The sequence below is a fragment of the Erpetoichthys calabaricus genome, chromosome 8, assembly GCF_900747795.2.
Source record: "Erpetoichthys calabaricus chromosome 8, fErpCal1.3, whole genome shotgun sequence".
NCBI classification, from domain to species: domain Eukaryota; kingdom Metazoa; phylum Chordata; class Cladistia; order Polypteriformes; family Polypteridae; genus Erpetoichthys; species Erpetoichthys calabaricus.
This window is the reverse complement of record NC_041401.2, coordinates 180,317,394-180,341,059: the sequence shown is the minus strand read 5'-3', so window position 1 is coordinate 180,341,059 and position 23,666 is coordinate 180,317,394. Positions and strand designations below refer to the sequence as shown.

Sequence of the window (23,666 nt, the reverse complement as noted above, 5' to 3'; positions counted from 1 at the left end):
AAGACCAAGACCCTTGCACGTCCTCTCAAATTGTAAATGTCTCAGAACCCAAACCGAGTTCTAGCGATCAGCGGGATTTTGTGAGCTTACAACGTGCTGATAGCTCGTTGGAGTATGCATTTAATCAGGCTTACACTGCCAGTGATTCCTATTACCAAGATCGATATAACGGGAGCCTAAAAACACCACACTTTCTGGTGAAAGATGGTTGTATTTTCAGAGTGATTTCGGACCATCTATTGGAAGACTTTATTGAGCAATTAGTAGTACCTGAAGCACATAGGGAAATTCTTTTACAGCTGGCTCACTCTCATATCTTAGGAGGACACCTGGGGTCTGATAAAATAAGAGAGCGATTATCGAAACGGTTTTATTGGCTAAATATGGGAAAAGATGTTGAACGGTTCTGCACTTCATGCCCTGACTGTCAAATCGTCTCTGCTCATAAGCCTCCTAGGGCTCCCCTTTGCCCTATGCCTATTTTGGATGTCCCCTTTCAGAGGGTGGGTTTAGATATTGTTGGACCTTTGCCGAAAACTAAAAATGGTTTCCAGTATTTGCTGGTGTTAGTTGATTATGCAACGCGATATCCAGAAGTAACTGCTTTGAAAAAGGCAAACTCCTCGTCTGTAGCCAAGGCTCTCTCTGTGATGTTCACCCGTATTGGCATTCCTTTGGAAATTTTAACTGATCAAGGCACACCTTTCACTTCTCGTGTGATGAAACAATTATGTAAACGGTTCGCTATTAAGAAATTGTGCACCACCGTTTACCATCCACAAACTAATGGCTTGACTGAACGGTTTAACAAAACCTTAAAACAGATAATCAGAAGAGTTGCTCATAATGATCCCACAACATGGGACACTGTCCTGCCTTTTGTTTTGTTCGCTGTTCGAGAATCGCCGCAGGCATCCACTGGTTTGAGTCCTTTCGAGCTGTTATTTGGCAGGCGCCCAAGAGGCATCCTACATGTTGTTCGAGAAGAATGGATAGGTCATGAAACAACCTCTCTTGGGGAGGGTTTTGCAGAGCGAATAGTTTCCTTACAAGAAAGAATTTCCAGACTTTCTTCTATTGCTGTAGAGCATCAACAACGAGAACAGGAAACACAAAAACGTCTATACGATAGACGCAGTCAGCTTCGTGAATTCAAACCAGGCGATCGTGTTTTAGTATTAATACCGTCAGACCCACATAAATTCCTAGCTAAATGGCAAGGTCCAATAGTTATCGAAGAGCGTATGGGACCAGTAAATTATAAGGTTAGAATTCCTGGTCGACGAAAACCATTTCAAATTTTGCACATTAATCTCTTAAAGAAATGGCACGACAGACAACAGGTTCACAATACCTTGACTGCTGTTTCTCAGACTGATGTTGTCATTGGCAACGATTTGACTGACCAACAAAAGACAGAATTATTAAACTTAATTGAACAGAACACTGATGTTTTTTCAGAATTACCAGGCGTCAGTAATTTAGCAGAACATAAAATCACAACTGAAGCCGGTGTTCGGGTGCAGATGCGTCCATTTCGAATTCCAGAAGCACGAAGGAATATTGTTCGCGAAGAAGTCAAGAAGATGCTGGAACTAGGTGTAATTCGTGAAAGCAAAAGTGACTGGTGCTCTCCAGTCGTGTTAGTCCCCAAGCCGGACGGTTCGGTTCGTTTTTGTATTGATTTTAGGCGCTTGAATAAGGTGTCTAAATTCGATGCTTACCCAATGCCCCGGGTGGACGAGCTCTTGGAAAAACTGGGTCAGGCGACCTATATTTCCACACTAGACCTAACAAAAGGTTATTGGCAGGTGCCTCTTGAGGCTAATAGTTGTGAGAAAACAGCATTTACGACTCCTGATGGACTTTATGAATTTACAAGACTCCCGTTTGGTCTTCATGGAGCCCCTTTAACTTTTCAGCGAATGATGGATCAAATACTACGCCCACATTCTGAATATTCTGGGGCGTATCTTGATGATGTGGTTATTTTCAGCAATGATTGGCATTCACATTTACAACGCCTACAAGCTGTACTTGATAGCCTGAAACAAGCTGGATTAACTGCTAACCATAAGAAATGTAAACTAGGTATGTCTGAGACTCATTATCTAGGTTACTCGATGGGCAGGGGTTTACTTCGTCCACAACTAAGGAAAATAGAGGAGGTGCTTGCTTACCCACATCCTAAAACACAAAAACAGGTGCGCGCTTTCCTGGGACTAGCTGGTTACTACAGAAGATTCATCCCTGACTTTGCAAATAGAGCTGCTCCTCTTTCAGAGCTTACTAAAGGAAGGAAAAACCGACCTATTAAATGGACAGAACTTTGCGAACGTTCCTTTTCAGATTTAAAGAAAGCCTTGTCATCTTATCCAGTGCTACGAAATCCTGATTTCTCTAAAGATTTTATTCTACAAACAGACGCTAGTGCATTCGGAGTAGGAGCGGTCCTTTCCCAGGTATTTGAGGGTGAAGAACACCCTATCACGTACTTGAGTAGGAAATTACTCCCAAGAGAACGCAACTATTCAACTATTGAGAAAGAATGTTTAGCAATTAAATGGGCTATAGAGGCACTACGCTATTACTTATGGGGACGAAAGTTCACATTAGTAACTGATCATGCTCCACTTCAATGGTTATACCGTCAAAAAGATACAAACTCCCGTCTTATGAGATGGTTTTTAGGATTACAACCTTACAGTTTTGAAGTCAGACACCGACCTGGGTCTGAACACATAAATGCTGACGTGCTGTCACGTCTATTTGAACCGGGTCTGGAGAATCGCTTGATTCACGGAAACGTGAATAAAGCTGAGGGAGGGGGTGTGAGCTGCGAAGCTAATCCTACCCCCAAAAAGATACAGACGCCCCTGGAAAAAGCCCTAGGAAACCCCTAGGAAACTTAAACAGACTACCTTCACATTTCTCCTCTTCCTTCTGGCCGGCTCTGTCACGTAATCTGCCTTCCGCGCGCTACTCCGCCTTGTCAAAAAGCCTGTACCGACTTCTTTCTGTGGTTATAAATTGATTTTCTGCTTCTCTCTCTCTCTCAGACTTCTGGTGCTCCTGGCACGTATTCCTCCGAAGAAGAAGAAATCCTTGGTTGCTTTTAAATGACAAGCGGAGGTGTAAACTCTTTCAAGGAGCATGTTTGAAACAGTTTTAAAAGATAAATGTTTATTTGCAGTGTTTGAATAAAAATTCGAGTTTCTTCAACATCCAGTGGTCTTCTGTGCAATCTTGTAACCCAAGCGTGACAAGATATATATATATATGGCGGCATGGTGGAGCAGTGGGTAGTGCTGCTGCCTCGCAGTTAGGAGACCCGGGTTCGCTTCCTGGGTCCGCCCTGTTCTCCCTGTATCTGCATGGGTTTCCTCCAGGCGCTCCGGTTTCCTCCCACAATCCAAAGACATGCAGGTTAGGTGCATTGGCAATTCTAAATTGTCCCTAGTGTGTGCTTGGTGTGTGGGTGTGGGTGTGTGTGTGCGCACCCAGCGGTGGACTGGTGCCCAGGGTTTGTTTCCTGCCTTGCGTCCCGTGTTGGCTGGGATTGGCTCCAGCAGACCCCCGTGACCCTGTAGTTAGGATATAGCGGGTTGGATAATGGATGGATGGATGGATATATATATATATACATATTTACTGTATATATTATAAATGTCTGCATGTGGAAGTGTGTGTGTCTGTCTGGCCCGGAAGTGAGTGGTAGAGTCGGGGTAAGGGCTCCACTGCCAAGGAAACAGAAAACTCGCTTAGCCGCTAATAACACAAGCACGTCACCAAAACCTCAGAAGAAAGACAAAGTCGCTTAGCCACTAACATCGGCAAAATGGTATCACTTTTACTTTTCCTTATGCCGTTAATACACAAGCGAGGCGAGCAAGTCGGCAACATCTAAATTTGTTTCTGATGATTTCAATAGTTTCTAGGACCCCAGGCTTTTTACAGCACAGGCTTACACAGCTAGTATATATATATGCCAGACAGACATATACAATATATATATATATATATATATATATATTATATATTGTAACAAGGCGCTATATAGGTGCCTGACCCAACACAGATAGACACAGAGGCACGTATGAAACAATAAACTTTTTATTTTCTTCACCCGTGGGCACACGTCTTCCCCGTGACCCACAGTCCAAAAGCACTTGTCACACACACCAACAGTTTCTCCCTTTTACCACCACTCCTCCGCAAGTGTAGTCCTCCTCCTCCCGACCCTGGCTCCCCGAGTGGTGGTGGCTGGCCCTTTTTATAGCCCACCCGGAAGCCAGGCTGTTGAAACCAGACAGCACCCCCTAGCGGCCACCCCGGGCCCCAACCAGGCTGTGGAGGACTCCATCTCGCATGGAGCCCTGCGGGAGGTTGGAGAATCACCGTTGGCCAGGGAGGCTGCCACCAAGCGTCCCGGGGGAGGTACTGAGCTGCCCATGGCTGCTCCCCCGGGAACATAAGCAGCAGGGGCGTCCTGGCCATATATATATGGCACCGATTTATTTGCGTGAATCTGAGGAGGGGGAGGCAGCACCACAGGAGTAGGGAGTCGGGCAGTGCCCTCCTAATTCATTTGCCAGCCTCCAATCAAGTCGCTCTACCTCTCGCCACGTGCTCCGCTTAGCTAGCGATACCAGTTTGTTCAGCAGATATTATCATCTACAGATTGTTAAGGACTAACGTTTTATGTTTCTGAGAGAGAGAGATCAGAGCTACGTGTGTTTTAAAAGGTAGCTGCTCATTGGCAGAGATATCATGGCCACATGCTTTGACGCTCTCCCACCAGAGCTGAACACGATCAGATACAGTGGCAACGTTTGACGTTGGGAGTATACCTACCTTCTGCTTGGCCAGAGATATCTTGCGAACTTTTTACATTTTTGGCAAAGAGATCACAGCTACATTTTCGCCCCGATAGCAAAACCAAAAATATTGTATATCAAGAGACCATCGGATACAAAAGCTATCAATATAAATTCTTCTTAATACAAATGATTACATTTTTTTTTTTTAATTGATTTTTAACATTTGTCCTGTTTCACGGGGCGGCACAGTGGAGCAGTGGGTAGCGCTGCTGCCTCGCAGTTGGGAGACCTGGGGACCTGGGTTTGCTTCCTGGGTCCTCCCTGCATGGAGTTTGCATGTTCTCCCCGTGTCTGCGTGGGTTTCCTCCGGGCGCTCCAGTTTCCTCCCACAGTCCAAAGACACGCAGGTTAGGTGGATTGGTGATTCTAAATTGGCCTTGGTGTGTGCTTGGTGTGTGGGTGTGTTTGTGTGTGTCCTGCGGTGGGCTGACACCCTGCCCGGGATTGGTTCCTGCCTTGTGCCCTGTGTTGGCTGGGATTGGCTCCAGCAGACCCCCGTGACCCTGTGTTCAGATTCAGCGGGTTGGAAAATGGATGGATGGAAGTCCTGTTTCACTACTAGTGTGTATATATATATATATATATATATATATATATATATATATATTCATTGCATTCGTAGTCTGTGTCACAATCTGATTGTATGGGTGGTTACCTACCAGGTAACGCTTGTAGTTGGTCAGCAAGTCGACTAACATCTGCCACGGTGCCCTCCTTCAGTTGCGAGAAGCAGATCATAGAATGGTTGAAATAGTTTACTGTCAAATAATACAAAGAGTACGCGACACGTGTTTCGCCCTAATTCTTGGCTCATCAGGCATACACACATATATATATATATATACACACACACACACACATTATACATAGTGGTACTGCTATGTATATACTTATATACAATTTTTGTGGACAGTTTACGTGCCACATGTGATCCGTGTGTGGAACATGATGGCGAACAGGTTGAGACATTCCTGTAAATCATCTTGCACATATGAAGTATGTTTTGGCTCAGTGGTAGATGAAGATCTGTCTACTTCTGCTGTAAACTTCTCCCCTTCCAGGAAAGAACCCATATAATGGCCACGATTACATTTAGCCAACAGTCTAGAAAGATATTCCTCCAATTTTCTGCTTTGTAATTGCAGTGTGTATCTCTCTCATAATATACGGGAAACATCAGCTTTGGCATAACTTTCATATATATTTTGGTAAATAAAATCTATTTTATTGCTTTGCATATTCTGCTTGTCCTTTCCAATGCACAACATAGATATATGAGGACATTTCCTAATATAATTTTTTACTCTAAATTGTATTTTTACTTGAGTAATTTTTTCCCAGCCTAATTTCTAACTTGTACTTGATTCGTTTCCACCTAAGATACTTTTACTTAAGTTAATCTTTGTCTACACAGTAATATTTCTGAGTAGATTATTTCAATATTTTTCCACCTCTGCTGATATTCCGCCTTCTGCACTGGCACAACAGTGATAATTAATAATAGTGCCAGGTTTATTCCTTTCTTATTTTCAGGACTTTGTGAAGTTGTGCCCCTATATAGTGGCAGCCCATTCACCCTTTGACATCAAACATGACCAGTCACTCCACCATACTGTCTACTTATCCAGAGGAAATGCCTTAAATGCTTGAATATTTTCTAATTACCTGCATCATGGTACCTGGTGACTGATGTCTGCAATGGTTAGTTGAAAGAAACAGAACAAAAATTAGACAAACCTGACTTAAAAGGAGGTGGTGGAAACATCTCTATGAAGGGTATGCGTACATAGATGGGGGCACGCTGGCATTTCTCTTTGTCTCCTTCATTTACTATCAGGTCAACAATCTCCTGAACCCAAGTAGTACCTAAGCAGATAAAGAGTACAGAACACACACTTCAAGTCCAAGTTTACAGTCACATGTACAGAGCACAAGGACATTCTTACCTGTATATCTGACTAATATGCACACGTTATTTCTCAACACAAATTACCTATAAACTTCCTTTTCTAAAACTGATTAGTTCAAAATTACATTTACCAATTTTAGTTGCCAATTTTTCCCACAATAACAAAACCATTTATAAGTCAAAAACACTCCATTGTTACTACAGATCTACACTTGGACCCAGTCTCAAAGAGTGAGATCTAGAGCAACATTAAGCCAAACAGCCCACTAATCTAACCACTAGAGGGCGACATTGTCATACATAGAGTGACACTGCTGCATGGGAGCTAAGAGATGGCATTCACGATAAGGCACTGCTTCACATTTTTGCTTATGAAGATCATAAGATCTGCAATGAGAGAAAAGTGGCACCATAATGATATACTAGTGATGATACTTTAGTGCTCCATGAACGAGAGTTAAAGTGATGACTGTTGGTGTAGAGTCAGCAAATTGTGGACCCTGTGGGCCCCAGGCTTTTTTCTGGATACAATGCCTACCTTGCATTCAAACATTCAAAGATGAATGTGTTAGCCACAACCAAATTGGCCAAGAGTGATTTAGCATGGTATGTGCAAAAATGTACCCTACATAGATACAGCCATGAGAAAGATGAAGATCTAATGTTTACCTATTTAGGTATATAAAAAAACAACAATTTCCATGGGGTTCACTTACTGTACTTTTACACATTACTGTAGATAGACAGATATATTAATATGAAAGGCACTATATCATACATAGATAGATAGATAGATAGATAGATAGATAGATAGATAGATAGATAGATAGATAGATAGATAGATAGATAGATAGATAGATAGATAGATAGATATGAAAGGCACTTTAAGATCCTGGATGAAACATGACAATAACAACACTTACCACTGTATTCTGGGACAGTTAGGGATAGTAATGAATAAATAAACATTGTCATTGCTATCATACTAAATAAAGGCTATCATTGTCAGTGAATTGAGTATAAACATTCACATTTAATCTCATACCTTCCTTATATGGTAACACTCTGTCATCTAACTCCGCCTACACCTAACCCCGCCCCATCACATGCCTTGCCACATGGTGTATTTGCTTCACTGTGCATGACTTGCAGGTGTTTTACTGTTTTGTCATCAGGAGCAGCTGCCAAATGAGTAAAATAAAAAATCCATATTACTAACCGAGAATGCTAAACCAGATGGACGCAGGGACATCCGGCCATGGGCCGTAGCCGCAAAAAGACGTACTGCACAGGCGCAAAAAGAGTCCGCGAGAGGCGGATGAGGAGCCGCGAGAGGGGGACAAAAGAGGCTGCGAGAGGCGGATGAGGGGCCGCGAGAGGTGGACAAGACCACAGAAAAAAGGAGTGAGCACAGAAAAAAGAGAAAAATGGAGAAATGAGGCGCAATGAGCACCGAAAAAAGGAAAAGGCACATAAAAAAGTAGTCAAACGCAGGCAAAGCACGAAACACATTGCACACGAAACTAGACCCAAAAAAAAAAAAAAAAGAGGCTCGCGCACAACAGCAAGGCACCCCCCCACCCCCCCTACAGGCACCGGACGGGACACACACCAAGAGGGGGATTCAACAAGCCCATGGAACACAAAAAAAAGAACACAAAACCACCCCACAGACTCTACAAGCAAGGGACGGGACACACACAAAGAGGGGTATTCAACAAGACACAGGAACACAAAAAGAAAGAAGACGCTCGCGCAACAACAATCCTCACCCCCCACACACACATCCATAAGAAGTGACACCCAAAGCCACATATTCTAAAGTGAACGTCAACACCGGTGTCAGCATGGGTGGATCTCCTTACAATAAAGCACTATTAACCGTTCAACTGCAGAAAAGGAAACATATTAACAGTGACTGCGATCCTCCTTATTACTTATCCATATTTCGCATGCTGAGAAAGAAACAAGTCATGAATACACGGTCACGGGTACAAAACGAAAAGGAAAGGATAACAGGAACAAACACGACGAACACGAAAGAAACAACAAAATAGACGGCTATGCAGGCATAGGTGGATCTCATTACAATAAGGCACTATTAACCGTTCAACCGCAGAAAAGGCTCCATATTAACAGTGAGTGCAATACTCCTTATTACTTATCCATATTTCTAAAAGAAAAAATGTCTCGACTCCAAAAACGCAAAGCTCAACTAAAGCTTCTAACTAACGATGTACCTAAAAGTAAAAACTTTATGAACTGCATTAGATCCTACAATAGTTCATTTGCTTTTGCATCTACCGGAGTAAATATCAGGCCACCAAAAGGCAATGGCCCATACTGTTTTCCCATATGTGCACAAATACTGCATCGCATTGGAACAGTGCACCCTGAAACAAATCAACAACGCAAATGTGCACAAATCTACATCCTAGATCCACATGACGCAATCTATCAATCAAAGTGCTGCATCGCAACAGGTACGGATTCAAAACGAAACACCTCCCGTCTCAGACATACGTTAACGGCAAGGAAGGCTACAACGGGCTTCTCACACAGCACAGGCAAATCGATTACAGCTCCAAAACAACACGTCCCAAATACTACACATGCAACAACGCGCCTCTCAAACGGCACAAGCAAAACATACACCAAGAAAATTCATTCGGATTCATGAATGTCATTTGCAATTATTGTCATTCAGTTCACTTCCCTGAAGAAAGGTATCCACTATGAACATTAACGGTGGCACTGCACGTGACAACCGTCTTGAAAAAATGTTCATTATTGATGAATGTACAATGGCATGAAGTCACTTACTCAACACCATTCATAAACTTCTACAAACGTTTATGAATAATAATATTCGATTTGGAGGAAAGGTACTTTTATGAGGAGGAGATTTTAAACAGTGATTAGCTATTCTTCCAGATGCCATGCACTCAGCTATTGTTCAGTGCACCTTAAAATACGCAGACAATTGGCATTGCTTTCAAAAGATACAGTTAGTAAAAAAGATACGATGTCCAGAACCAGATCATAACAATTGCTTATTACAACTGAGAGATGGTACACTCACCAATACAGATGGACTTCAGCCACATATTATTATAATTCCTCAAGCCTTTATCTGCGATGACTTAGTTACAGAGAGATTTGGAACAGCAATCTCATTAGACCAAATGCCCCTTTTAACACAACGCACTATATTATGTCCAAAAAATATTTATGTGGAAAACATAAATACCCAAGTCATTCCATTACTTCCTGGAGAGACACAACTCTTTCTAAGCTCTGACAAACTTGACTCTGATCACAACAATAACCATCTTCATTGACATTACAAGTTCTGAGCTGGAATTACCTTTTACACTTAAACGGCGTGTACAAAGAAATTTTCAAATAAACCTTTACACTGTGCCACACACTTTATTGTTTGCTTTCTATTTGCATCACCTACACCGTCACACTATTCTATATCTCATTCATACATCACGCTCTTTGTCATTCCCAACACCAGGGGTTGGCAAGCGAAGCGAGCAGGGGGCGGAGCCCCCTAGTATACAATACAATACACTACAATACAATTTATTTTGTATAGCCCAAAATCACACAAGAAGTGCCGCAATGGGCTTTAACAGGCCCTGCCTCTTGACAGCCCCCCAGCCTTGACTCTCTAAGAAGACAATGAAAAAACTCCCAAAAAAACCTTGTAGGGAAAAAATGGAAGAAACCTTGGGAAAGGCAGTTCAAAGAGAGACTCCTTTCCAGGTAGGTTGGGCGTGCAGTGGGTGTCAAAAAGAAGGGGGTCAAAACAATACAATACACAGAACAGAACAAATCCTCAATATACGGAGTACAGAGCAGAATTTAACAGTAGATGATATCACATAATATGATTTGGATTTGTTTAGAGTCCTGGAGACCTCATCCAACAAGCTGCCTCCCCCATTTGGCCATTCCACAGCTGAAACTGCGCTGGGCCAGCCAATCCGATGAAAGGACCCCTCTACCCCACAATTCCTGCGATCCTTCATCAGGGATGACTTTACCTCAGGCATACAAAACAACTTGGCAGGTGGGCTGTGGCACCAAGTACCACATTTGAGTACCGAGAAGAGAAACAGAATAGGTGAGGGTTAGTAACAAATTACAACTATCATGTTACTTATGTTTTAGTGCTGACTAACAACAGAAATGCAGTCTGTACAGCTAATCAGCAGCTCTAGTCAGGGTGTGCTAAACTGAAGTAGTGAGTCTTCAGCCGGGATTTAAAAGCTGAGACCGAAGGGGCATCTCTTATAGTAGCAGGCAGACCACTCCACAGTTTAGGGGCCCTGTAACTAAAAGCTCGACCTCCCACTGTTATTTTATTAATCCTTGGAATCATAAGCAGACCGGCATCTTGAGATCTTAATGTGCGCTCTGGTTTGTAAGTCATGATAAGTTCAGACAAGTAAGCTGGACCTCCGCCATTTAATGCTTTATATGTTAAAAGGAGGATTTTGAAATCTGCCCTAAACTTAACCAGGAGCCAGTGTAAGGATTTAAGAACTGGAGTTATGTGTTCATATTTTCTTGTTCTTGTAATAATTCTTGCAACAGTATTTTGGATTAACTGGAGGCTGTATAAAGAACAGTTTGAACATCCAGTGAACACCGCATTGCAGTAGTCAATCCTACTAAAAATAAATGCATGAATCAATTTCTCATAATCCTGTTTATTTAGAAAGCACCTTAATTTCCCAACATTTTTAAGATGGAAGAAACCTGATTTGGACAACTTTGTAATATGCGCTTTAAATGACATGCTAGAGTAGTCAAAGATAACTCCTAGATTGCGGACTGATTCAGTAAAATTAATGGGGATTCCAACTGAGTTAAATGATGACAAATATTGTTGTGATCAGCGTCATTCCCTCCAACAATTAACATCTCTGTTTTACTGGTGTTTAAAGACAAGTAGTTCTCATCCATCTACTCCTTTAATTCACTAACACAACTAATTAAAGACAAAATTCATTTCATCTAAATGAAAGGTATAACTGGGTGTCATCTCCATATGAGTGAAAATTAACATTATGTTTCCTAATAAGAGATCTCAGTGAAAGCATGTAAAGTGAAAACAGTAAAGGTCCAAATACTGAGCACTGCGGGACACCATATCTCAATTCTGTGTATAATGATGGAGTACTGTCAGCACTCTTATTGGAATCGATTTGATAAATAAGAACTAAACCAAGCGAGCACGGTGCCTGTAAGGCCAACATCATTTTCTAGCCAGTGCAGTAAAATAAAATGGTCAATGGTGTCAAATGCTGTGCTTAAGTCTAACAACATAATTACAGTGGAGTTTCGTTCATCAGAGGATATCAGAATGTCGTTTACAACCAGCGTTTGTGCCGTCTCTGTACTATGACCAGTGTGGAAACCACACTGGAATCTCTCAAATAAATTGTAATGTGTAACGTGTGACTGAAGCTGACTTTTTCTAGTATTTTAGAGAGAAAGGGTAAATTTGAAATAGGCCTATAATTATTTAGTATGTGTGGGTCTAGGTCTGAATTTTTAAGTAATGACACTTTTAGTGCATCAGGTACTGTGCCATGCAATAATGAACTATTGACAATGTTAAGAATAGGCACCTTAAGAACATCCATTGCACTTTTTACTAGTTTTGTTGGCACTGGATCTAGGGAACAAGTAGTGGGTTTCATTTTAGAAATTAAAGTTAAGACTTCCTGCTCTGTTACAGGATTAAAATTACTAAAGTGCTGAATGCAATGTGAGGCAGGGTCTGCTAAGCTAGTATGCGGTTTGTACTGTGATGCTGAGATTTGGGATCTTATATTTTTGATTTTCTCATTGAAGACGTTCATAAAGTCTGTACTGGTAATATCTGTTGGTATTTTGCACTGTAGATCTGAATTCCCATTTTTAATTTAGCAACTGTTCTAAACAGTAGCCGAGGACTTTTATTATTGCTATCTATTATTGTAGAATAGTATTCTGAGCGAGCATTAAAGAGAGCTTTTTTATATTTTTTAACACTCTCTGTCCATGCAATTTGAAAGATGTGTAGCTTTGTTAAAAGAAAATATAAAAAGTAAAGTAAAGCAGAAGTAACCACTCTCAAGGTAAAACTGATCCGTGTTTTAAGAGACACGGGTTTATAAATTCAACAGCGGTTTTCAATGGGAGATTTTGAAATTTCAAAAATGTGCACAATGCACTTTGTTTAAGATATCTCAGTGAAAAGTGAGCGACCCTGACAAATATCCTTGAGCAATAAGTGCACCACCAAGTTTCAAACGAATCATGAAACTTGACTCCCAGTGGACTAGGTACAGACAGACATGGCTATTGCAGTAGGTGCTTTTTGCGTTATATGTGAATGCACCCAAAAATGTGTAACAGATTGGTAGCACCACTGAGATGAGTAATCTTAAACCAAGAATAGGGCAGTGACACTTTGGGACAGTCCAAAGTGTCACCTCCAGCTGATTTAGAAATGACACTCATCTCAACCTCAGCCTCCTCAGATGATTACAGCTTTACCAGTTAACTTTCACTCTCGGCACTAGCACATAATCTACAATAGAGTTGCCCCCCCCCCCCCCTCACTCCCCCTTACCTGCTTTGGGGTAGGTAGCAATGAGCACGTCCCCAGGAAAGGCTTTAAAACCTTCTATGCGGTGCCAGTTCTCCACCACAAATGACAGCATTGACACTCCCCTTATTTGTTGTAGCGGGTATTTTTCTACCCGATCACTGGATCCACCTTCCATTTTATTCTCCTGAGATGCTCTGTTCTTCTCAAAAGGCAAAAATCAAGGGCAACACTAAGAAGACAAAAGCAGAGGGAGCAAAACCATTACTTTCTTTGTTCACCTTCATTATAGGCAGTGCAGCAGTGCAGTCAGACTTTAAAAAGGGCAAGTCCTGGAAGATCAGCACCCAGTGGGTAAATGTGACATGGTGCAGCAACAAGAATGGCAACTGTGGTCAGCAAATCTAAAATAATCCATGACAAAAATTCACATAATGTGATGTTGGCTTAAAGGGCAGGGGTCATCAGTGCTTGTTGGGTTGCCTTATTTCCCCCCAGGCCCCACTTTTACTTTATAGTTTACTTACATAAAAATCTCAGTACCGCATGATTTCTTTTTAGTGATACTCATACTAATTACATTTTGATTCAAAAGTGAAACCTAAGAACAACAGAAATCCTCATTTTTACAACACCCCTCAAACAATCTATTGGCCACTTTTTGATGTATTTTTCTGTGGTGACAATCTGCACCACCCCCACCTGATAAAGACACCTTGTAGTCCTGACGCTGTTGGACTAAAGGCAGTACAGTAATCCCTCCTCGATCGCGGGGGTTGCGTTCCAGAACCCCCTGCGAAAGATGAAAATCCGCAAAGTAGAAACTATATGTTTATATGGTTATTTTTATATTGTCATGCTTGGGTCACAGATTTGCACAGAAACACAGGAGGTTGTAGAAAGATAGGAACTTTATTCAAACACTGCAAACAAACATTTGTCTCTTTTTCAAAAGTTTAAACTGTGCTCTATGACAAAACAGAGATGACAGTTCCGTCTCACAATTAAAAGAATGCAAACATATCTTCCTCTTCAAAGGAGTGCGCGTCAGGAGCAGAGAATGTCAGAGAGATAGAGAGAAAAAAGCAAACAAAAATCAATAGGGCTGTTTGGCTTTTACGTATGTGAAGCACCGCCGGACAACGCAGCTGCAAGGATGTACAATGTAAAGGTAGTCTTTCAGCATTTTTTAGAGGAGCGTCCGTATCCTCTAGGCCAGTGTGCGAACAGCCCCTCTGCTCACAGCCCCTCCGTCAGGAGCAGAGAATGTCAGAGCGAGAGAGAGAGAGAGAAAAGCAAACAATCAAAAATCAATATGTGCTGTTTGATCTTTTAAGTATGCGAAGCACAGTGCCGGAAGCATATCGCTTGACAAAGCAGCCATATGTAAGCCCAGCAAGGAAGAGAGAAATGTGAAGTTAATCTTTAAGCGTTTTTTGAGGAGCGGCCGTATCCTCTAGGGGTGCGAACAGCCCCCGTGCTCACAATATATTTGAGGAGTTTTATTTAATACGTAATACGCGCTCTGGTTGGGTAGCTTCTCAGCCATCTGCCAATAGCGTCCCTTGTATGAAATCAACTGGGCAAACCAAATGAGGAAGCATGTACCAGAAATTAAAAGACACATTGTCCGCAGAAATCCGCGAACCAGCAAAAAATCTGCGATATATATTTAAATATGCTTACATATAAAATCCGCGATAGAGTGAAGCCGCGAAAGTCGAAGTGCGATATAGTGAGGGATTACTGTACCCTAGATGTCCACATGACCATCATCATCAAATTCTTTCACATGAAGTCTGAAAACCATGAAGACTGATTGAGATAATTTATTAGGTAGAATGCCCAGTAGGGGCTGGGTGGTCTTTTGGCATTGGAACCCCTGCAGATTTTGTTTTTCTGCCCTCCCGGCCATTGGACCTTACTTTATTCTGTGCTGCTTAGTATTGCCTAAACTTATTTTTGTTGCATGTAAACTTTTCTTTCTTCATCTTGTAAAGCACTTTGAGCTACACCATTTGTGTGATAATGTGCTATAGAAATAAATGTTGTATTCATGAAATGATTGTATGTCACCATTTAGATTGTATCAATTCATACACTTCAAAGTCAGTGGAGTCCTGATTAAGAAAGGAGTCTGCCTAACAGAAGGAGAACAAACATGGGGTGAATGTGGTATGACAGCTCAGGAAATCCCTTTTCTCTTTCATTGAGTGGCGCCCTCACCAGGTGACCCTCCCAGGGCGCCCCAGTGTCCCATGTTTCCACTCTGATGTTATCGGTCACTGCCAGTGTGAGCTTTCCTCTTTCTCTTACAGCCCCTCTAAGTGGTGTCTCTGCTCCACACCACTCATTCCTCAACGACAAAGTCCATATCCACTAGGCAAAGTGTCACAAACAATAAAAAAAAATGAAAAAAGGTTACTGCTAACAAATGCAGTGCTACCTTTAAACTGATAAAAAGGTAACGTGTAACCTCTAACTCCTCCAGGATCACTGCCTTTGTGCATAAAAAATTAAAACTGTCAAAAAGCTGCCATCTCCAGCCATACCCGCCCTAGCCATACAAAAAGGGTTCTGTTTCAACGTCGGCTCCCCCAGAGGTATCTAAATGACTAATCTGGCACTGGCTGTTAATGGACACATACAGTACATACATGTGTGATGCTCAGCTTGTTGGTGTTCTGTTTCAACTGGGCTTCCTCCCCTGACTGGGGTTCAAGTGCTGGTTAATGTCTTTCTTGTTCTTTTTTGATTCCTTTATGTTAATATTGTTATTCGTTTAGTACTGCAGTATCTTTTATGTTCCATATGTTTTGTGGGTGGTGCCCCAAGAGGAAGAGCTACCTACCTATCATCATCAAGAGACTGCCATCAGGTCTATCAAGGCAGAGGAACACCCACAAGTCCTTTGTGGTTCATTGTGAATGTGCTCATGCTGTGGTAATCCCTCTTGTGTTTATTCTGTGATTTTTGGTTTGCACCCCCCCCCCCCCCCCATAACTTATTGTCTATGGAGAAAGAGCAAAAAATTTTGATTCGTCAAAAATTTCTGATCACCAGTTTTCGATGGATCTCAACGTTTTAGCATCCCCTGATACCGAAAACATTGATATCCTGATAACGGGTGTGTGTCTGGCTGTGTGTGTCACAGTTTCTTGAGGACAGTCTAGAGCTAAAACAGCAGGACAGAAAAATACCAAACTCGATACTTCAGCCTGTTCTGAGATGATGATGTGCTGATTCATTTTAGAGCCAAACCGTGCAAGAGAAAGAGGTACTCTAGAGGAACCCTCAAATCCTGCAATTAATTATGTATTCTTCTCGTCAGTTGCTATCGTAATGAGCTATTTTATGATCACAAAAATCAGCATCAGAGCAGTAAATAATTACTGAAATGTTACAGAATAGTTTGGGTGACTTGGTTCCTAGGGCACCTACTGACGCTCATGTCCAAAGTTTTGCAATTTCTGTATATTTTGAACCCTTGCACTGTTTTTTGACTTTGCCTTCTTGATTCTATACAGTATTTCGAAACTATTTGCCTATTTAGAAGTCATTGCTTTCTGTGCCTTTGTGCTCCTGAGAGCTTATTTTTGTTTAACAGTTATCATTTGTTCAAATAAATCTTTTAATTTAGAAAGTTTCTTCATTGCCCTCTTTGAATCTAGCCAGGTTCAGAAAATAAGATTGATGTAAAAGGTTGTCAGTCACTGCTACTTAGATCCGAGTGCTGCATTGATCACAATATTCTTAGAAATCGCCTTAGTCAGGGTGGGCCTCTGTGGCAGTGTTTTTTAAATTGGTTTGAGTCTTACTTAACGGGTAGAAAGTTCTTTGTTAGTTGTGGTAATTATACTTCGAAAATACAAGATATTCTATATGGTGTTCCACAAGGATCTCTCCTGGGTCTGCTCCTCTTTTCAATCTCCATGCTTCCATGAGGTCAGATTATCTCAAGGCATAACGTGAGCGACTACAGCTATGCCGATGACACACAACTGTATTTATCAATTGCGTCTGATGACCCCGACTCTCTTGTCTCACTGACCCCAATGTTTTACTTGTGTTTTTGAATGGATGAGTAGTAATTTTCTCAAGCTAAATAAGGAGAAAACAGAAATCTTACTGATTGGCAAAAATGGATATAATGAGAGTATTAGAAATAAACTTGATACATTACGATTAAAAGTCAAGACGGAGGTAAAGAATTTAGGGGTAATTATTGACACTGACCTAAACTTTAAATTACATATTAATCAGGTTACTAGGACAGCATTTTTTCACTTAAGGAATATAACAAAAGTTAGATCTCTTATAACTTTGCAAGATGCTGAGAAATGAGTTCACGCTTTTCTTTTCAGTCGACTAGATTACTGTAACGCACTCCTCTCAGGACCACCTGAAAAAGACATCAGTCGAATACAATGAGTGCAGAATGCAGCTGCTAGAATCTTAACTAGGAAAAGAAAATTCAAACACATCACACCAGTCTTAGTGTCACTACATTGGTTACCTGTGCCATTTAGAATTGACTTTAAAATACTGCTTATGGTTTACAAAGCCTTAAATCATCTCGCTCCATCCTATATTTCAGAATACCTCTCACCTTACACTCCAAATAGTAATCTTAGATAATCAAATTGCTTAGAATTCCAAGAGCTAAACTTAAAAGAAGTGGTGAGGTGGCCTTCTGCTGTTATGCACCTAAAATCAGGAATAGCTGACCGATAGAAGTTCACCAGGCTAATATGGTGGAGCACTTTAAAAAACTGCTAAAACACATTACTTTAACATGGCTTTCTCATAGCTTCATTTTAGTGTAACCCTCATATTCGGTATATGCATTGAATGATCATTTTTGTCATGGCTCCATGATCTGTACTAACCACTAACTACTTTCTCTGCTGTTCTTTTTCCAGATTTCTGTGGTGGCGATCTGCACCACCACCACCACCTTATCAAAGCACCATGCAGTCCCTACATTGATGTCCACATGAGCATCATCATCATCTAATTACTCCACGTGATGCCTGAAAACCATGAAGACTGATTTAGATCATTTATGTTAGGTAGACCCGGGTTCGCTTCCCGGGTCCTCCCTGCGTGGAGTTTGCATGTTCTCCCCATGTCTGCGTGGGTTTCCTCCGGGTGCTCCGGTTTCCTCCCACCGTCCAAAGACATGCAGGTTAGGTGGATTGGCAATTCTAAATTGGCCTTAGTGTGTGCTTGGTGTGTGGGTGTGTTTGTGTGTGTCCTACGGTGGGTTGGCACTAGGGATGAGAATCGAAAACCGGTTCTTGTTGAGAACCGGTTCCCACTGTTTCAATTCCTTGGAATTGTTTGCCATTTTTACAAACGATTCCCCTATCGACTCCAGTCGCTTCGAATGACGTCACCACGTTGCGTAGCGTCATTTACCCAGCAAGAAACATGGCGCCTAAGCGGCGCAAACGGTCAAAAGTTTGGTTATACTTTACGAGAAAGGATGACAACAGGGCAACTTGCAATACTTGCAGAGTAGATATTTCATCAAAAGGAGGAAACACTACGAATATGCAAAAGCATTTGCTCACAAAACACGCGATAACCTTAAATGAATGTCGTTATTTTTGATCCACTCAGGACTAGAGAATCTCAACCCAGCAGCAGCGGTAACGTTTGCACGTCCTCTCCCGTTAATACGGCAGGTAACTAATCAACTAACATTGCAAATTATGTTAGCGTGATTTGCCTTATTGCAAAACCTACTATTACTGTGTATTGCATTTAGATGACCATGACGAGAGAGACAGACAGAGTCTGGCTGTCTCAGATGCTGGCAGTTCTCGCTGCAGTCTACCGGTAGCTTCTCCTTTCACAGAGGCGGGGAAAAGTAAAATGACACAGGCCAGGAAAGACGAATGTCACCGAGCAGTGACTAAGTTTGTGGTAAAAGGCTTGCGCCCATTTGCCACAGTAGATGCCCCCGATTTTCGGTAAGTGAATGTGTTTAATTGTAGGCTAAGTCAGGGAATGTTAAAGTTGCATGTTCTCCTCTTACCAGATGTTTCATCTGTTTCCATTTATATATCTTTTAGAGAAATGACAAAGACTCTGAACCCTAAGTACAAAGCCCCAAACAGAGACAGTTTAACCAACCACTTGATCCCGGTTTGGTATGCGGTCGAAAAGGCAAATCTGATTTCTGAGCTGAAACATGTGTTGAAGGCAGCCGTCACTGCAGATGGATGGACAAGTTTTAGTCAAGATCATTACCTCACAGTAACGCTGCATTATGTCAGGAATGGCCAGGCTCAAGAAAAAGTCCTCAAAACCAAACCAGTGTACCAGGCACAGACAGGGACAGCTGTAGCAGAGGAGATTGATGAGATCTTGGAGGAGTATGGTATCAAAGACAAGGTTGTGGCAGCCACTGTTGATATTGCGGCCAACATGGATGTAGCTGTCAAAATAGTTGATGGTTGCAGAATTGCACAGTGTACAGTTCCATTGGACTTGAGTTGATTGTATTTGTTGCTGGCTGATGTAGTTTTATTTTTGAGTGCTCAGCTCATATATACTTTTAAAAAGGAGAGTGTAAATGTTACTGGACATTCTTGTGTAATTGCCACAGAATAATTTATGTTATACTTTGTTATTGCTACAGAAGAATATTTATTTTATTATTATTTTACATTTACACATTTTTTTTTGGGGACCCCGTGGCACCCCATCGAGGAGCCGTAGGCTGTGGATCTCTTAAGATCTCACTGTTGGGTTTGTAAGGTCATGCTACTCCTAAATTTCTATCTTGTTCAAAGATAAGATATAAAACAAAGTTCTAAGCTAATCGACCTGTGTGTTCTCCATCCATCCATCCATCCATTTTCCAACCCGCTGAATCCGAACACAGGGTCACGGGGATCAGCTGGAGCCAATCCCAGCCAACACAGGGCACAAGGCAGGGAACCAATCCTGGGCAGGGTGCCAACCCACCGCAGGACACACACAAACACACCCACACACCAAGCACACACTAGGGCCAATTTAGAATCGCCAATCCACCTAACCTGCATGTCTTTGGACTGTGGGAGGAAACCGGAGCGCCCGGAGGAAACCCACGCAGACACGGGGAGAACATGCAAACTCCACGCAGGGAGGACCCGGGAAGCGAACCCAGGTCCCCAGATCTCCCAACTGCGAGGCAGCAGCGCTACCCACTGCGCCACCGTGCCGCCCCATGTGTTCTCCTTTTTTAAAAATAAGAATCGATAGGAAAGTCGATAAAGAATCGAATTGTTAAACAGAATCGAAAATGGGATCGGAATCGTGAAAATCTTATCAATTCCCATCCCTAGTTGGCACCCTGCCCGGGATTGGTTCCTGCCTTGTGCCTTGTGTTGGCTGGGATTAGCTCCAGCAGACCCCCGTGACCCTGTATTCGGATTCAGCTGGTTGGAAAATGGATGGATGGATGTTAGGTAGAATGCCCAGGGGGGCTGGGTGGTCTTGTGGCCTCTGAACCCCTGCAGATTTTGGTTTTTTTTTTGTTTTTTTCTCCAGTCCTCTGGAGTTTTTTATTGTTTTTTCTGTCCTCCTGGCCATCAGAACTTACTTTATTCTTTGTTATTTAGTACTGCCTAATCTATTTTTATATTTCTATTTTTTATAAGCTTTTCTTTCCTCATCTTGTAAAACACTTTGAGCTACATCATTTGTATGAAAATGTGCTATAGAAATAAATGTTGCTGTTGTTGTACTCCGAACACGTGACGTTAACGGGGGGCGACGAACTGAACTTATTTCACGCCTCCCATTGAGTTCCACTAAATCGATTTGTATGATTCACTGAAACAAGGAACAAATCGTTCACAAGTCGCCCATCACTACAACTTACTGTTGGGCTACGTCTTGTTGGAGGGAAACATGAACGATGTCTCCACAAACAGCCATGTTAATCTTAATAGCAAATGGAAACAAAGTGAAGTGCCAGAGTCTGATGTTGGCCCTGATAATTTAAGTGATGCCCCGCCAGGATATTACTGAGTGTGCTGCAAAATCTACAACCACCCAGCTGCCAAACGCCAGAGGATCGGTCAGCTTTGTCTGATATCCACGAGCCACCATCTCAATCGCCATTAACATTTACAACTTTTGTTAGAGCACAGCTTTATGGCTCAATCATACAACAGATAGCAGTGTATGGAGGGAGTACAGGATATGAAAAGATGCCATTTTTAATTTTTTTTGTAATAATGGACTTGAGGACGGATTAACTTGTTTATTCAGAGACTGGAAACGCATGTATCAGATGGGCACACACAAATTACAAGTAAAGGCGAAACAGTAGTCCATCTGTTTGCTGTTAGGTAAAGCTTTACTGGTCAAAATTATAACAATATTACTTGGCCGTTTGTGTCGAAGACGGGATGGTATGCGTTACATTTCATCAAAATGTAGGCAGTCAATTCATCTTCATCATTTGAAAGTGGATTTAAATTACTGTTAACAAAAACCATTCAAACTAGACATGCGAAAAAAAAAATGCTGTTTATATTAGTACAATTAGACTTGTAACAGGATGGGACCTTGTTGGAGTTGGATGAGACTAGAGTCCCCCCACCTGTTACAGGCCTCCAATGTATTTTTAAAATTAATGTTGTGGCCTGCGGGGGGGGGCGATCCAGCTCCCCAAACCTGACACAGGCAGATGCAAACGCAAGCCCAGTACAACACAGGCTTTTATTTGGTTTTGGGAAACTCTTCCCTCACAAGCGTTTCCCACCACAGCCAACATAGTACAATAACAAAGCACAAATTAAACAGCTCAAAGCAACTCTTTCTCTTCCTCTCTTTGCCTCCACTCCTCCTCCCTCACCAGTAAGCATCATCTTCTCCCTCCTGACTCTAGCTCCTGGAATGAAGGGAGGGGGGCTCCTTTTATGCTGCAACCAGAAGCACTTCCGATGGTTCTGTTACCGTGGTCTGGAAGCACTTCCATGTGAGGCGGAAGCCCAATGAAGTAGGGCTCAGGGGTGCCCCTAGCAGCACCCTCGGGGCCAAACAGGGCTGAGTTGTAGAACTCCATGTCCCACAGAATCCGAGGCACCGCTGCAACCCAGGGGGGCTATCATCTAGCATTCTAGGGGAGGTAATGCTCTATGCACGCCCCCAACCCAGGTCCTTCCACTATACAAGCATCCCGGCTGTGCAAAGGCACCTGCCGTCCGCCACATTGGATAACAAACAGTAATAAAAAGTAGCATTAGGCTCACCTGTGGCAAATTTAGGCCCAACTATTTATGGAATTCTGGAGCTGCTACTGCTGCAGAGTATTACTGTAAAGGTCCATCCTGCAGCTAAATGGTGTTTGGACTAATCAATAGCGTGGGAAAGGCACAGCTGCCCTAACTGATATAAACAGAGGACACCATTAGAAATGGTCAGTAGTGGTTGGGGGAGGCGGGGGGTTTGTGGGAATGGGATTTTGAGTGGCTTAACCCCCTGACACCTAGTGCCCACCACCCCTCTAGATATACACGAACAATCATGGCAAGACCCTGATCTTCTTGCCTGTCCGTACTAAGTTCTTAATTATTCATATCATTTCAACAAATGACTGTGTTTAAATTAACTAATATTAATCGCTAGATGGTAAACTTATTTCAGTTCCTCTTCTTATGTCATAGGTACGATTGAAACTGATTTTATACTAGTATTGGTCATTTTGTATTAAGAGGTATTTTCCAGTTGCAAATTACTTCTGGGTAATTGGGTAGGACTCTATTGGGAATACTTAACGAAAAATGTTATGTTTAAGAAAACTGAGCATCAATCAGTTACAGACCCTCCACCACTAACACAACAGTCGATGCCATTTTCCCATCACTTGAATTGCAGTCTGCCGTTTATGAAAGCCACTGAGCCACCACAAGCTTCTTTGTGCTCCATTTTCAACTCCATTGTAAAGTTCTGTTAAAAAGTACACATTTAATGACGTCTACGAACACATGGAATTGAATTCTATTAACGCTATTGCTTTTTAATATTACTTTTTTGTTACAAAACTATTTAATAAACAAATTGTAATAAACGACTCTTCGATGAGGTAAATAAAAATGTCAAATGCTCGAACTTTCATTTCAGTGAACTTAGCCGCCGAGCACACCTGAATGTCACTCCATGCCGACATTCTTATATTTATTTATTTAAAGTCGCTTATTTCTTATACTGCGAGGCAGCAACTCGGCCAGTGCGTCACCGTGCGGTGTTTTCCTTGATT

General features: G+C 42.0%; 1 protein-coding gene across 1 annotated transcript in view; it reads right to left on the bottom strand.

Annotated features, from left to right (window-relative positions):
• LOC114656350 (sulfotransferase 1C1-like) overlaps positions 1–23,666 on the bottom strand; it is a 76,589-nt gene that overhangs the window by 26,237 nt on the left and 26,686 nt on the right. The window contains exons 2-3 of the mRNA XM_028807941.2: positions 13,427–13,634; positions 6,618–6,746 (exon numbers count right to left, since the gene is read on the bottom strand). Coding sequence (XP_028663774.2) covers positions 6,618–6,746; positions 13,427–13,580 — 283 coding nt within the window. The 5' untranslated portion in view covers positions 13,581–13,634. The remainder of the gene's footprint in view (positions 1–6,617; positions 6,747–13,426; positions 13,635–23,666) is intronic.